The 15316-nt window shown below is 39.9% G+C and overlaps 1 protein-coding gene across 15 annotated transcripts in view; it reads right to left on the reverse strand.

Annotated features, from left to right (window-relative positions):
- The window catches only part of GIGYF2 (GRB10 interacting GYF protein 2), a 78454-nt gene that overhangs the window by 3364 nt on the left and 59774 nt on the right, over nt 1-15316 (reverse strand). For 8 of the 15 annotated variants that reach the window (XM_075099460.1, XM_075099453.1, XM_075099452.1 and 5 more), the window contains 14 exons: nt 14894-14982; nt 13791-13898; nt 13129-13226; nt 12536-12636; nt 11571-11732; nt 9651-9752; nt 6592-6750; nt 5150-5386; nt 4412-4534; nt 3584-3787; nt 3251-3456; nt 2799-2953; nt 1306-1475; nt 769-916 (listed from right to left, as the gene is read on the reverse strand). In XM_075099460.1, coding sequence (XP_074955561.1) covers nt 769-916; nt 1306-1475; nt 2799-2953; nt 3251-3456; nt 3584-3787; nt 4412-4534; nt 5150-5386; nt 6592-6750; nt 9651-9752; nt 11571-11732; nt 12536-12636; nt 13129-13226; nt 13791-13898; nt 14894-14982 — 2062 coding nt within the window. The remainder of the gene's footprint in view (nt 1-768; nt 917-1305; nt 1476-2798; nt 2954-3250; nt 3457-3583; nt 3788-4411; nt 4535-5149; nt 5387-6591; nt 6751-9650; nt 9753-11570; nt 11733-12535; nt 12637-13128; nt 13227-13790; nt 13899-14893; nt 14983-15316) is intronic. The other 7 variants (XM_075099459.1, XM_075099458.1, XM_075099457.1 and 4 more) reach the window with 3 other exon arrangements.

Consider the following 15316-nt stretch of genomic DNA (forward strand, 5'->3'; position numbering starts at 1 on the left):
TACAAGCATGAGCTAAGTAGCACCAGCACAATACTGGCCCAGTGCGGTGCCCTAGTTTCTATTTATCACACACAGCACAAACGTGGACACATTTATTCTACAAGAACACTACAGCAATGCATTAACGTCCAACAAGGCTCACTACTCACATGATGCACTTGTATGTTAAAGGCCTCTTTAAAGAAGGCTCTAGGGGCTGGTTAACTACCATCCTCACATGAAAATTAAGAAAAAAAAAAAAAGAACTACTAATGATGTCATCACCTCCACTGCCTCCAACTGAAAACCTGTGACCACTTTTCAACTTTTTTCTCATATGGTCTTTGCTATCTTCTCTCACTAGGTTGGTTAGCTCATGTACAAAGGTAGCAAGCAATGAAGGCAAACCTCAGGAAGCTCTTCTTCAGAAAGAAACAGAAAACGTGCTTTTCTTCAAAGAATGAATTAGCATTAATTCAGTAAGATTGGCACAGGCCAACTCAAAAGAGGAAAGACAGCTTAACTGGCATCCGTGAACTACTTGGTTTCCAGGTAATAACCAAGGTATTGAAGGGGCCTTTTCAGGAAGGAAAGTTTGACAGAAGTTTTCCATGAAACTGCTATTTAATGATTTTTAAAATTCTGTAAGACTGAAACTAATTCTAAAGACACTTCAACAACTACCTTTTCTGCTCAAATTCAATATTCCCATTTAAGGTTAACAAGAATTCTACACTCCACAAGGCTTTTCCCAAATTAAACATTAATTTCTAAAAATTAAAAACTGACCTAACAAGCTGGGATCTGCACGAACCATTTTCTGTTTCTTCTTTTTCTTCCCACTCTGCACAGCCTCAAAATTGGATTGCTGGTTGTTGCTCTGATTGGTCTGAAAGACCGAGTGTAGCGAACTGTGGTTCATCCCCCACACTGAATCCTAGAAAACAAAGTAATTACAAGATTATAAAGTGCAATTAAGTTTGGTTTATTTATATTGAAAACATTCAGAGACCCCAAGGCACTGTCTACATCATGTGCAGCAGCACTAGCCACTGATACATCCAACATCTCTACCTCATCTTTCTAAAGCATATCCTGGATCAGCATGCTAAGACACTATTTGATCTACAGTTGGCCTCAACTCTTAGTTTTAAAGGAAACTCGATTCTGCAGCATATATTTGAAATTTGCTTTATTCTCTGCATTTCACATGACCAGTAAAAATCCAGCTTATCCTCCTATCAATCTATTAGGAATGCAGACTCTTCAAACTCAAATATAGTCTCTATACACTCCTATGGACAGACCATAGCGAGTAAGATTTACCTGTTGCTGCTGCTGTTGTCGCTGCTGACTGGCTTTCTGTTTGGCACGGCGCTCAAGAAACTGCTTGGCAAACTCCTTGGCCTCAGGAGTATCTCCAAGATAGGCTCTGATGTAATCATGGACCTCATAGGGAGACTCTACTTCCTTCAGGAAAGAAACAAACGTGGGAACTGCAAGAAGAAGGCAGACCATGAGGGAATGCATGTTGATGCATGAACACATGCATGCAGTAAACAAACTGGGGATTTCTGTTTCAAATATTTGCTAATCTAGTAGCCATGGCAAAAACCTTGCCCTTTTCAGCTCTATACAGTAAAGCCCTATGATGCAATGCTTCATCTATTTTGTAGTCAAGGCAAGGACTAGAAAGCCAGCTCATATGATGAGAAGGAAAAATACACTGACAATCCTAAGGGTATGTTAGCCCATCAGCTTTAGCCATTGCCAGCTTTAAAGCTCAAATTTTATGTCAGGCCCCAGTGGAAAAATATTTGCCTCAGAGCTGTCTTCAGTGCAGTCACTTTTTGGCGGAAGCACAACAGATCACACTCCACAGCAGCTGACCTGCAAGCACCTCAAGTTCAACAGTTAGCTCACTTGCAAGCCTTCTTTACTTTTTCTTTTTTTCAGAACACCTCTGTTGCATTGAACTTTTCAAACATGGAAGGGCAAAGCAAATCACAAGCCAGGAAGACACCAGGACAACAGGCTGCCACGTGTGGCACAAAGCACCCTTGGAAGCACAGAGGCTCACTATGGATGCATGACCCATAATGGCACTGCAGAGCCATGGCCTCTCCTCAGACACCAGATGCAGCTGGTTTATCACAGATGAGGCCAACAAGTTAATTCTAGTATCTCTCCTCTAAGAGGAGGGAAACTGTGGCACCACAGTTGTGTGAGGTGTAACCCTGGCTCTTGTGGCAGCACTGGTTCCTCACTCAGGTTCAAAGGTCCCACAGAACCACACTGGCAGCGTGCAGACGCTGGAGCACAAGGATTTACACAGGTACACGCTGAAGGCAGCACGAAGCCTGCTGTGTTTTGCTACAAGAAGGTATCAGGTTGTGATCTCGGACTGGGAGTTCCTCTATGTGCCCTCCAGCAGAATTAGTAAAAACCAACCAGTTTCACACCAAAAAATGCTTTGCATGGGGACATATGATATTTGGCCTGCACTTAAACGCGAACTAGATCCTCATCCACCTGCCTGATAATGCTTCCATGACCACCAGAAACCCTCTGCAGAGGTCTGGGTGGCAAACTTTAAAACTGTTTCCAATCCCCACTGATTTGCTGTAGTTAGCCCAATGAAAGCCGTGGAGAAGATGATGCAGCCAGTTCTTCAGACCACTTTTTATTGATGCCATTTTGATGACTGCATTAAAAACATTACTTTGATGTCATTACTTTCCGTCAGAACTATCTGGTCATGGAACAAACTGGATTTTGTTTCTCACAATGGATCATTTACATTCCTTCCCAGCTCTTACCGTCTAAGTTGTTGGCTGTGTTGAGTGCATGAAGCATCTGTTCACACCACTGAGTGAATCCATCCTGGGCTTTATTAACCCCCTGGAACAATTTCAACAGCTTCTCCTCTTCTTCCACCTTTTTGTTTTGTCTACTGCTAATACCTACAGATTTACTGAGATAAAGAAAACATATATAATGAATTATAAATTACCACACTTAACAGTATAGCATACAGTACAGTGTTACAAGACTCACTAGTTTACAAGATACAAACACTGTTTAAGAACCAGCTAACTGTCCAAGTAGATAACAAAAGAAATTGTGAATGGTCACCTATTAGCTATTTTTGTTGTTAAAATAGATCCTGAGTGACACAGAGAAAAAAGACACATGAAGATGTTATAACTGCTAAGTGATCATCTCAGAAGTGATAGCCTTTCTTTGCAAAAGCTCCTTCCCCAATTCCTACCTGAGGCTGGCATTACTTTTGTTTTTATTGGTCGAGTTACGAGGTCCCACTTCCTTCACTGCATCATCCCAGAAACCCATGTTTGAGTTTTTGGTATCAGCATTACTCCAGATGCTACTGACTAGGTCAGATGCCCACTGGTTGCTGGGATTAGTGTTTAGGGAGCCCCACACTGAATTCCCAATGCTGGTGTGCAGGTTAGAGTGCTGTTGAAACATAACAAAGAGATCTTGGTTATTAGGATCAGACCTGGCAAAACAGTAATGAGCAGACATGGAGAACTGTCATATTCTGTTTCCCTCTCCATACTGATTTGATAAATACCACACTTACCGTAGTATTTCTGACTCTGTTTGGCTGCTGGTGCTGTTGTTGCTGTTGTTTCTGCATCTGCCTTGCCTCTTCCTGCTGTATCTCCAGCAGGGACTTGGTGGTGCCTGTTGGTTTGGTGACATTACCCCAGCCTGACAATTTTTGCTGCTGTTGCTGCTGCTGTTGCTGAAGAGCCTTCATTAGTTCACGCTGCTGACGCCTTTGCTGGTGCATGCAAGACAAAAGTGCTTGTCTGTACTTTCAGAAGATCATTACTACTCAAAAACCTAGCTGGGAAACTGGTTTTAAACTCATTTCACTCTCTTCTGGAAGAGTCTGGCTGACCTATTATTTTTTTGAGCCGATACAGTTCCTCCAAAAAGGGAGGCACCAAGTAACTAGTAAATACAAATTGCTCATTAGCCTAGGACATAATAAATTTGGCTAATCATGACTGCAGCCAGATAAGCATTTGGCGTCTTGAAGGAATACTCACTCTCCTACCACCACTTGCTCCACCACCCCTTAAAATGCCTTGGCCTTGTGTATACCTACAAACAAATTACAGTATAGACGTGAAATAATTTTATATTGTTTTGTGAATGTATTATACTCCTAGGGTTAAAAGAAAAGGGTACGGTTTCCCCTCCTCTCAGATATTTATACTAAGAAGCTATGAAAACCTTCAAGCAAGTACTTTTTGAACCTACGCTGAAAGACAGTGTAACTCAGGTAAAATCCTATTTCAAGAAAACATTCCTCATCCTCACTATTCCTTCTAATTACTTGACAGTTAAGCAGTCACATAGTTGAGTCCAGTAAAAAGTCATAATCTGTTAGTGTATTTACCTCTTCTCGAAGCTGCCGTTCTCGTTCTTCTTCTAACTTTTGGATTTCTGCCAATGACAGCGTGGTCTGGGATTGGCAAGCTCCTGAATTTGATTGCTGACCCCATGTTGAAGATGAAGGGAGCTGGGCCAAAAACCCACATCATTAGGAATTACAAAACATTTTAGAGAATACTGCTGAAGTGTAATCATGAAAAAAATCAGTATAAGCCTGCAGCACAGGGGAAAAGGAAGGCCACCTTTAAACTTTAACAAGACATTGGAAGGTATAAAATGGTACAATTAAGTTTTAAAAAGTACACTTGAAGTATAAACTGTATGTCTTTTTGAATTGCCCTCTGATGTACCAGAGTCCAAGATACAGTGTATCAAGAATATGGTAACACATAACTGCCTAGAAAATAGCAATCAATTTTGATTTCAAAAACTTTAGAAGCTCTGAGCTTTAGAAACTTTGCACTGGCCCTTGCTCACTGCAGCAGAATAAACATCTGTATGCATCTGTGAATCCCTTTCCAGTACGTTTCTATCAACTGAATATTTTTCTTTTGTTTTGCAACTCACCTTCCTCTTGTTTCAAGCATCACTTTCAAAGCCAACTATTTACCCTCTCTTCCCTCTCCAGATAGTTCATCCCTCCCTGCTCTGTTCAAGCTAGTCTAGACAACCCTGAATCCAGCTGTAGTTTTACTTACTACACTGAACTGAAGGAAGAAGTTAAACGGTAGAAACACATTACCTTCATTTGTGCAAGTTGCTGCTGTTGCTGCTGTTGTTGCAGCCGTCGTAAAGCCTCCTGCTGCTGCTGCCTCTGTCTCATTATTTCTTTCTGGCGCTGGAGTTCCAGCTCCTTGCGCTTTCGCTCTTCTTCTTCGAGCCGCTGTCTGGCTGCCTCTTCTTCCATGCGTAGCCGACTTTCTTCAAGTCGCCGTTGAGCTTCCTCCTCTTCACGTGCCCACTTGGCAGCCTCCTCTTCCTTCCCAGGACATAAAGAAGAGTAAAGTCTAAGCAGACTTAGAAAATCTAAATTACTTCTACTCGGTGGTATTGAGATCCCAACAGAACAGAGAGATGCCTTGATATCTAATCTGTGCTGTTTAGGTTGTTTACCTTTACATTTCTCAGACAGGAAAGCCCAATAATATAGTCTATATCCCCTCAAATTTTAAGTTTCCCATTGCTCCACCAAGGGACTTGGAACAGAATGACACCTCCGTAGTTCAGACTAGCTGATTTTACACTGTTTCCCTTCAAGGAGTTATGCACCTTTCAAGTCGGAGCTTCTACCTGCTTACACTACTTACAGTCAAGCATTGCTATACTTTCAAGGGAATAAAACTTGACAGGAATAAAGGGAGAAGAGGTGTTGACATGAAAGAATAAAACAGATGACAAAGATGGTGATGTTTACTGTTGTTACTGAACACTAGAGTTGCAAAAGAGAAGATTTTTCTGCTAACAAAGGACTGTATGGTGGGACAGAAATGGTGATGAATGTCTTGTAAGGTAGGGCTCTGAAAAAGAATTCTTTATTTAAGAATTGGCAATTCTGAAATGGGCCTGGAAGGTCATGTGAAGCAAATTGTGTTTCAAGATTAAAGACTGACAGTATCAATTAGTGGGCTGGAAGCTCAAGTTCCCCAATATGAACTTCTAAAGCTGACCCCAATGCAGGGGGACAGGATGGGGACCAACCTGTTAATAGTGAGACAAGAAAAGGGAAGAAAAAAGCTGAAACTTTGATAGTGGGTGTAGTCTTGGCATAGTACAGAAACACTGGCAAAGCTGATCATCTCAGATGACGTTAAAGATAACAATTCTACAGGAAAGGCTCAGAGAATGACAAATCAAACAAATTATTATTCTGGTATTGTACTCTGCCTTTCTTTTGGAGAAAGGAGTAGAAATACCATGCTGCAAAGCCATTCTTAAGGCTCAAACATGAAGGAAAACACTCATTCAACACAAGTCTCTTTTCCAAAGGGCAGACTGGATTCTGGTTATTTCATCTGAAATCAGGATACAAGTAAACAATCTCTTTTTATTCACTTGATACTCTCCACAAGCCTTGCCTTCCTCCACCAGAACTGATGGTCTCTCAGGCACGGATATGAGTTTCAAAGCTTGTTCATTTGGCACCTCCATAAGAAAATATAATAGGTCCCTTTTGCCATTTTTCACCTGTTTACGAATTAACTCCTCTCGCTGCCGTCTTTCCTCCTCTTCTCTTCTTCTCTCTTCCAATCTTCTAAGTGCTTCCTCCTGTTGTTGCCGCTCCTCTTCCTCCCGCTGCCGCCTTAGTGCAATTTCCTGCTCTCGTTGTCGTCTCAGGGCTTCCTCCTGGAGTTGGGAACAAAATGTCAATCTATAAATACCATTTTATTGATTAACTGCATCAGAACACAGACTACAACATGGTCTGGCCAGATGAATGGCCTCAAGACAAGCTCCTAGCTAAGCGCTACCAAAACAACTATATTAAACACCACAGACCCACATGTTAACAAGTTTTTTGATGCAATGTGCATCTCATATAAACTATTTTAATAAAGAAACACATTAAATCATTGCCTATCTTTGGTTTTAAGAAGAATGGTGTTGAGAATGAAAACAAAGGGTGAGTCTCCTCTTTCCAATATGTACTAACTGTACTTGAATGTATATAAAAATGTGCAGGTGTCAATAATTCCTTTTTTTGGGTGTCAGTTCTAAGCTGGAAGCTTTTCCTATTTACGGGAGTTTATAAACACTCTCTACTCAAGTGCACTACAAAACTCAAACCCCATCTCCAGGCACCAGAAATAAGCTTATGAAGCTCAGTGCACTTAAGGACACCGTAAGTCCCAGAGATGTGGAAGTTAGTGAAAGGGCTTTGACTGGGCTATTCCTGTACTATTTAAATGTCATGGGTGATGAAAGGCCACTCGAGGACTCTGATTTTGGGCTACCCCTAAATTATTTAGATAGCTTCCAATAAATTATGTTTTTCTTTCCAAGTAGCAAAATTATTAACTCAAAAATAAACATCAGCACCCTTTCCCACTGCTCTGAAGAACAATATAAACAAACTTTTCCATTCTGCTACTTGCTTTTTGGACGAATAGGGCACAACCAGCCTTCTGCTGGCCTCCTGTATATTGTTAAACAGGAGTGTGTCTGTGCAACTTTTCCCCTAGTTCTGACTTTCTCTTGAAAAAAGCAAAAAAAAAATCCTTGCTTTTTGCTGCCTTTTCTGATCTCTGAATTCCAGCAACTGTTCAGGCCACCCTGCTTTTCATCCCTCCTGTTGTTCTCTCCACTTTCTAACTTATCCTACCAGCCTAACCCAAAAAACCTACTTTTTGGACAAAAGCTTTTTCTAAGCTTTCATAAATACTTTTCCTTTTTGAACAATCAGTACTGTGCAATCACACTCTTACAAGTTTTTTTTATAAGCAATACATAATTCACAGGATGAAGGGACACTAATTGTGCAGCATGGATATAAATTTTGAACTCTGGTAAATAAAGGAAGTTAATTCTGAAATCTAAGACCCTTTTTACTACATCTGATACTAAACCTTCATGTACACAGCACAGAAGCTGCAATACAGTCCACTGAACAACTGTACCAGGTTTCTTTCTGACAATGGCTAACTTCAACTGTCTAGTAGACAGAACATTTTTTATAAGCAATCCTATGGCACTTAAGAGCTGCTGGCTGCAAGCCAAGAAGTAATTAATATTTCTTTATATCACTTAAGTGGTTTAGTAGTGCTAGATGTAAGTGCTATAAGTTTTTCTTCCACTAGCTGGACATAAAACATTAGCCTGTGGATTATCTTCTCATTAATCAAGTCCTTGGTTTGTCATATTCACAAAAGCTTCAAGCACAACACACAACACCTAGACCACTTTATTACTTGGGCCTGTAACTGAATTAATTGGACACATGCAGTCAAGTCACAATCATCAAGTGTCCCCAGCACAAGTGACGAAAAAATTTCTGCTTATTGTTTCTTTTGCTGAAAAGTCTACTGAGGAGGCTGGAGGTGTGCCTGTCTGTTTCGGGTGACTAGAGACCACACACCAGGATGTCAGTGCATGATGCCCAGCCACCAGCCAGGCTGGGGGCTGTAGGGTGTGTGTGTTTGGCACTAGTCATTGACGTAACACATAGTACCTGAGCAAGATTAACGAAGTCACCAAGTCCTCCTATATGACAGCAAGTCACTGACATCTCTGGCCTACTTTCCCTTTGGGAAATGAGGTTACAATTGCCATTAATAAAACTGTAGGGATTTCTTTCTTGCTGAGGCATGCCAGGAGAGACACTGTTGAATGACAGCAATTTAAAAAAAGGGGGGGGAGAACAAAGGACAGACTTCTCGCCCCTAGAGAACTAAAGATGAACAGTGTTATACCAGCATGAGGAAAAAAAACTCTGCAAGATTATGGAAAGCTGGGAACCACGTGGCTGATGTAATTCTTTTTTTCCTATTCTTCACAGCTATAGGAAAGGTTGTCTTAATATTTACTTCTGTATCTTCTTATTATTCCCTGTTTTTCTTTGAGCATGTGATTAAAAACATTCAAAGCTCTCCAGCTTTCTGCACTGAGTTGTACAGGAAACAGACTCATTCCTTTGGCTCCTACTGCTCCCATATTCATTACTTCCTGCTCCAAGAGAATCCCAATATTCTTTAGCATCTTTTCTAATAATTGTTTTCAAGCACAGGTTTCTTGCTGTATAGACAACTTATTTCAGATCTTTTAAAATATCTATAATATTGCAGAAAATCCTTAAGTAGCAAGCCTCATTTCAGTAGACTCTGGATTCTTAAATAAAATATAGCATTTTTAGCTGTTAGTAACACCTGCAATTCTGCTTGTCTACATTACTAAGGCTTACAATCTTTTAGTTTTGTGGATCTCATTTTTGAACCAGGTACTTTAAAGGGACCACTAAAGATTCATTTCAGAGAAAACAATTATTAGCTAATTATTAAACCTCAAATTTTGTTCCTGAAAGCAATCAATCGTTACAAAATAGAAAATATCAGACCAGAAACAAAAAGAGAAATGCAGGAGCTACACAAGCTGGGCATTACTGTTTGCAATTCTACAGTGCAAGTAATTGATGAAAACTATGAACAGAACTGGATTCAACATTCGGTATGACATTTCATCCTACAGAATTGAATTTCTATTAGTTATTTTTTTTTTATTTAGAATTCACCATCAACAGCATATTTACTAACCTTATATACTAGTCTTTTATGCAGTATTACATCAAAAGCCTTCCTGAAGTCCAGGCAGATTAAGTCTACTGCTTCACCCCTCTCAGCTCTCACTGTCATCTCCTCAAAAGAAGTTAATCAAATTTGTTAAGCATCATCTCCTCTGTATAAATCCATGCTAATAAATCAGTTCATCCCTGATTCTACAATGCCTTCCAGTACAGAAGACAGATTCAAATATCAGACCAGTTGTTTTTTTTTAAATACAGAATACAATATTATTTTCTCTTTCCAGAGAAGTGCTTAAACCCTTTTGTTACCTTTTCAAGACATTACTGCTCAGAATTAAGCATTGTGGCAATTATTCCATTGGTAATGAACTAAGATACTTGCTGTTACTGCTTTTCAACCCCATTCTGCTTCTTCCTGGTAAATAATTATTTCCCATGACATCTCAGAAAGGGAGAATCAGATTGTTTACTGTACAAATCCAAACTGGAACTTAATGGACATTTCTAAGAAGTTATACACAGTAGCAAAACTGTTAGTCTGAAAAGAAACAACCCAAGTCTATTTATTTGAAGCCACCATGGATGAAACACATTGAGTTACCTGGTGATCAGCTGAAAACTTAGTTATTATTAGAACAGATCTAAAGCAACTTAACTCAAAAGTTAAACTTTTGAGTATATTATTGCTTTAGTACTACAGTAAATCTTGAACTCGAGCATCAAAGGATGCTTTTCCACTGTATACCATAATGAGTTGCTGTACACAAAGCAGATACATTAAAGCAAGGAGCCATTTATTTAGACTTGATTCTTAAAGGTACCATGAAGGCTAGCTAAATACCACACTGCAGTCTATTAAAAGAGATCTTCAGTGACAAAACCCAAACACTGAGTGAACTGAGGTCTATGACTAACTTACAAATAAAACTACAGATTCTACAGGCTTCCACAGAAACATCTGATCCTTAAACCAGGAAACACACTTTACAACTACCTACCTAAGCAGGTAGAAAAATGTTATAAAGGCTAAAATTTTTTATTACTCTTGCCTATTATTCATGTGCTACTTCACAGGGCATTTATTGACTAACTCCTTAGTGAATAAGCTCAACACAACAATGGGCTTTCCCTTATAGTTCACACACAGAGTGAAAACTTTCATTGTCTTTCCTTCCTACGACGCTTAAGGAACAATTAATCTTTCTTCCATACAGAATTCAGAAGTAAATGCTAGAAACATCAAGCTAATAATGCCTCCATTTCATTTTTTTTGTAAGATTAAGAACATACTATAACAACTACCCTCATTCTCCTACTGTGACACAGATCACATCATTCATTTTAACAAATTTGCTTGTCCAAATTACATCCCTTCCTTTCCCAAATATTAGCTCAAGAAAATAAAGCTGACAGACTACGGCATAACCCAGGTAATCATTTATTAAAAAAATAGTTTACTAAGTTAAGAAAACAGGGGGAAAATAAGCTAAATGATACACCACTTTTTTCCACTATATCCCTCTACATTTTATTCATTTGAAACAGCTGCTCAAGCTCCAGTCTACTCCAGAACATACCCTTATCAAAACACTAGACTGCATAAATGGCAAATAAAGATTAAAGATATGATAACCAGGAAACTAGCTAAAGTCTAATATTGACACTAAGAAGTTGGGAGGGAATATTCCCCATGGAATAAAGCCTCTCAGCTCACAAACAGGAATCTGTCTTGAAATGAACCATCAACGCCTATTTCTCAAATTGCAATTTGGGCTATTAAAAATCAAGAAGAGAAGAATCATTTCATATACTCACATGAAAAATATTAGAACTGTCTTCATACACACCTACTAATTAGACCCCACAGGATTCTTAAAGTGAGTTTTAAAAAGTATTAAAATTAGAGATGAACTACATTGAGGAAACTCACTTGCTTCCTGCGGGCCAGTTCTTCTTCTTCACGTCGTTTCCTCTCATCTTCCTGCTGCCTCCTAAGTAGCTCTTCTTGTTGCCTCCGAAGCTCCTCCTGCCTTTTCCTCTCCTCTTCCTCTCGTTTGGCCCTCATTTCCACTTCTCTCCTCTCTTGCTCTAGCTACAATTCACATAAAACTATACTCAGATGCAGGTAACGTATTCCTACACCATTTCTTAGGGCAACTCTGCTGAGATTATACTAATAACATAAGAGATGAAGCCTCTTGACAGATGCTTTTCCTTAATGGTAATTTTACCTATCAGCTGGCTGCCTATTGGGGTCAGATTCCTGAAAGAGTCCAGAACAATTTTGGACAATTTCTGGTTTGTATCAAACACCAGTTCTCTAATCGGTCTTTCTACATCAGCTCCTTAAAGTAACCTGACGTTAGAAGCTAGTAGCAAGTTGTTTTGCAGTCTTCATAAAGTACTCAGTTTCAGAAAATGCATAGAAGCATACAGGTTCAAACTTACAAAAACAATTTAATACTAGAGTAAGTGTGAAATTACCCCGACAAACAGGACCCTTGCGATTCCCCAAACCAATTCTGGTGAAAAGATGCAAGGATTAAGAGAACCACTACCTGCTCCTGCTCAGGGTTTGTCATGACGGCTCATGATGATCCCATTTTAAAACAGAGGTGGCTAGTGAAGAGTTTCTGATCACAAGCGTAAAAAGTATAACCCCGACTTTAGAGGTCAGTAGTACCTCCACAGCAATGGTTTCCAGACAGCAGTAGACAATGTTTCATAAATGGTTTCTATAAACCATATTCTCTTTATAGTGTTTTCCATGAAAATCTAATAAAAATCATAAAGAGCAGTCTGAAGATTGAAGAGCTAATAATCTTCCATTGGCTCAAGAAACACAGATTGCAGAACTGCAATCCCAACTTCTTACAGTACAAAACAGTTTCTGACCTTTGCAGCTTTGGCCTTCTCCAGCTGCTGAAGTTGTTCTAGAGCTGGTCCCTGAGCTGCAGTATCAATGGGGAGATCCCAGACACTGCTTCCGTCCCAGACTAGATAGTGAAGAGAACAAACATTGACAAGCAAAAAATAAGCACATCAACAAAAAACAACTGAAAGGCAAAAATCTTGTGTATGCAGATACTATATTTTATGAACTAAAATAAGGACAATACATCAGTCTTAGTAGAGGGCCACTACTTCTTCTTGTAGAACAAGGCTTGCCTGTTACTGAAGCAAGTCTGATTTCCTACAAAATTCTATTCAAGAACCAGCTATTCAAACTCCTCCCATCAGAGCACAACTTCATAATATAACACTCAATCCCTTTGGATCATGACTTCCTATAACCATAGGAAAAAATCATATTCTTCACAGCTCTCAGATGGAATTTAAACTGCAAGGTAAAGTAGGCTGAACCAGTTAAAAAATACAATGCAGAAGTAATTTCCCTTAGCATCAGGAAGGGAGTGATCATCTCAAAGATGCTGGCTCTTAATCCATGAGCTTTTCTTAACATATCTCCCACATGCTAAGCATCTCACCTGTAGGTTGCGGAGCTGACTGAAGTTCCCATATGGAGCCAGTGTCCGGCACTGACACAGACCTTGTAACAGGTGGCATCATGTTCTGTTCAGATATTCTGTAATACCAACAGCAAGAGTCAACATGCCACTTCCAGGGAGAGGAGTGCTCTGAACAGCCATGAGATTCAGTAACTTGTAACATATTCCTTTCCTTCCACACCTCTATTTAAAACAAAAATGTGATGTGGACAATAATATCTTCTTGCAGAGTTCTTGCTCATCTCATCCCTGCTGCAAAGTCAAGGGCTCAGCCAGCTACTGCTGCAGTTTTGCATTTCCTGCTTAAAGGCTAGTTTGAGTAACAAGCATCTAGTATTGGCAGAACTCAGTTGGCAAAGCCATTCTGTTACCAGCACAGCAGATCTGTCAAAAAGGTATGATTTCAACTATGAGATTTTTCCTGCTTATTTTTCATAAACATTCTCTTAGGTGAAGGCTACATATATAAAGAATTATTCAACACCCTGCTACTGTTTCATATTCACACAATCTTTAAAATACGTAATGCTCAAATATGAGCAAACTTCAATTGGATGGACCACTGACAAGATTATAATTATCACAACATACAAGTTAGAGTATAGAAGAATGGTACTCAGTTCAGGTCTGGGCTAACTCACCTCATCTTCAGGGCCTGGAATTGTTGCAAGAGAATAGCGAGCTGTTGCTGCTGCTGGGATGAGAGGGCTGCCTTTTGCTGCTGAGCCAGCACCTGTGCATATTGTTGTCTTCAAAAGAGAAGCAGAGAATCACTGGTATTTGTTCACTTGCTTATTTATATAATGACCAAGCTGCAGAAGTTGCGCACAGATTCATTCTCCAGAACTAACACCCACTGACCTATGTAATGTACATGCTAAATACTAGAGGAAGCCACAGAACAGGGCCTTGGAATGAATGAAAATTCAGGAATACAACAAACTGACCCAACATGAGGAGAACCAAATTTCTCTTCACCATCAACTACATCAACTGACTATTGCTGTCCAATGTCACTCCTGTAAGCTGTGCAACACTACTTCCTTTTTCCTATAGGCTACATACAGATTGCTCAAATTAATCTGTCTTTGACGACTGCCCACCTATACAACTCAGTCTCTTCCCTAGTACATCAAGGCATCCCCTAGTAAGGGGCAGGCTCTTGCCCTATTAAATCATAAGCTAACACTAGTCACAATCACAAGACATGCCTTCAGGACCCCTTGAACAAGTAGTCTATCTGATTGCTTTCTTTTCTCCAAGCTCCTACAAAACAAGTTGTTAGGAACTGGCCAGAATCGAACTACTGACAAACCGCTTTCTCCAGCGGTTACCTTCCACTGATGTCAAAAAGCTGAGCAAACAGACCAAAAATAAGCTCTGCCTTCTCCACCTCCAGTTCAAGTCATGTGGCCGTCCCTTGACTCCAAAACACCCAAACTGCATCACAAGGATAGCTGGGATTCAGTTTGGCCATAAAAGCTACCTACATAGCAAGTCTTGCCAAAGTAGCTACACAAGACACCAAAAAAGACTGACATGTGTGTTTGAGGTAGCCACACTCTGTCCTAATCCTGTAGACTATTGAGCCTCTGGTGTTTGCAGAAGCAGGCTACTGCTGTTGTAGGTGAAGCACTCCCATCCCCATTGCCCAAGGAAACAATGACAAGAAGCTGAACCCAGATGATTAAAAATGCAGAGCAGAACACAGCCACTGGAAGATCTCTGGGACTGGCAGTCTTACTGTATTAAAAGATGCTGATACTGGAGGTGCTGCATTTGGATCAGGGCCAACTCTTGCTGTCTAGTCAGCCGCTCTTGGTCCAGTTCGCCCTATGTTTAGGAATAAAACGTTCTGTTTTAATAACATATATAACAACAGTAGTAGTATATTGCAAATGCAAGCAATGTAAAAGTTGCATTCTGAACTGAAAAGACAAAGAAAATAGAAGAACAGCTAGACAAAGATCAACATTTAAAAACAAAGCCTGTAGTATGTTGACTGCACAATACACAGCATGTATGACAGGACCAAGCCTTTCAGCCACAGACATGGCAAAACAAACATTTTAAGAGGAGAAAAGACACTCAATTTAAAAAAGGTAGTTTAACACAGGGTTCAACTTTCATGCTTGAAACACCTGCAATTCCAAGACAGAGCAATTGA

This window comes from Phalacrocorax aristotelis, chromosome 7, assembly GCF_949628215.1.
Source record: "Phalacrocorax aristotelis chromosome 7, bGulAri2.1, whole genome shotgun sequence".
Lineage (NCBI taxonomy): Eukaryota > Metazoa > Chordata > Aves > Suliformes > Phalacrocoracidae > Phalacrocorax > Phalacrocorax aristotelis.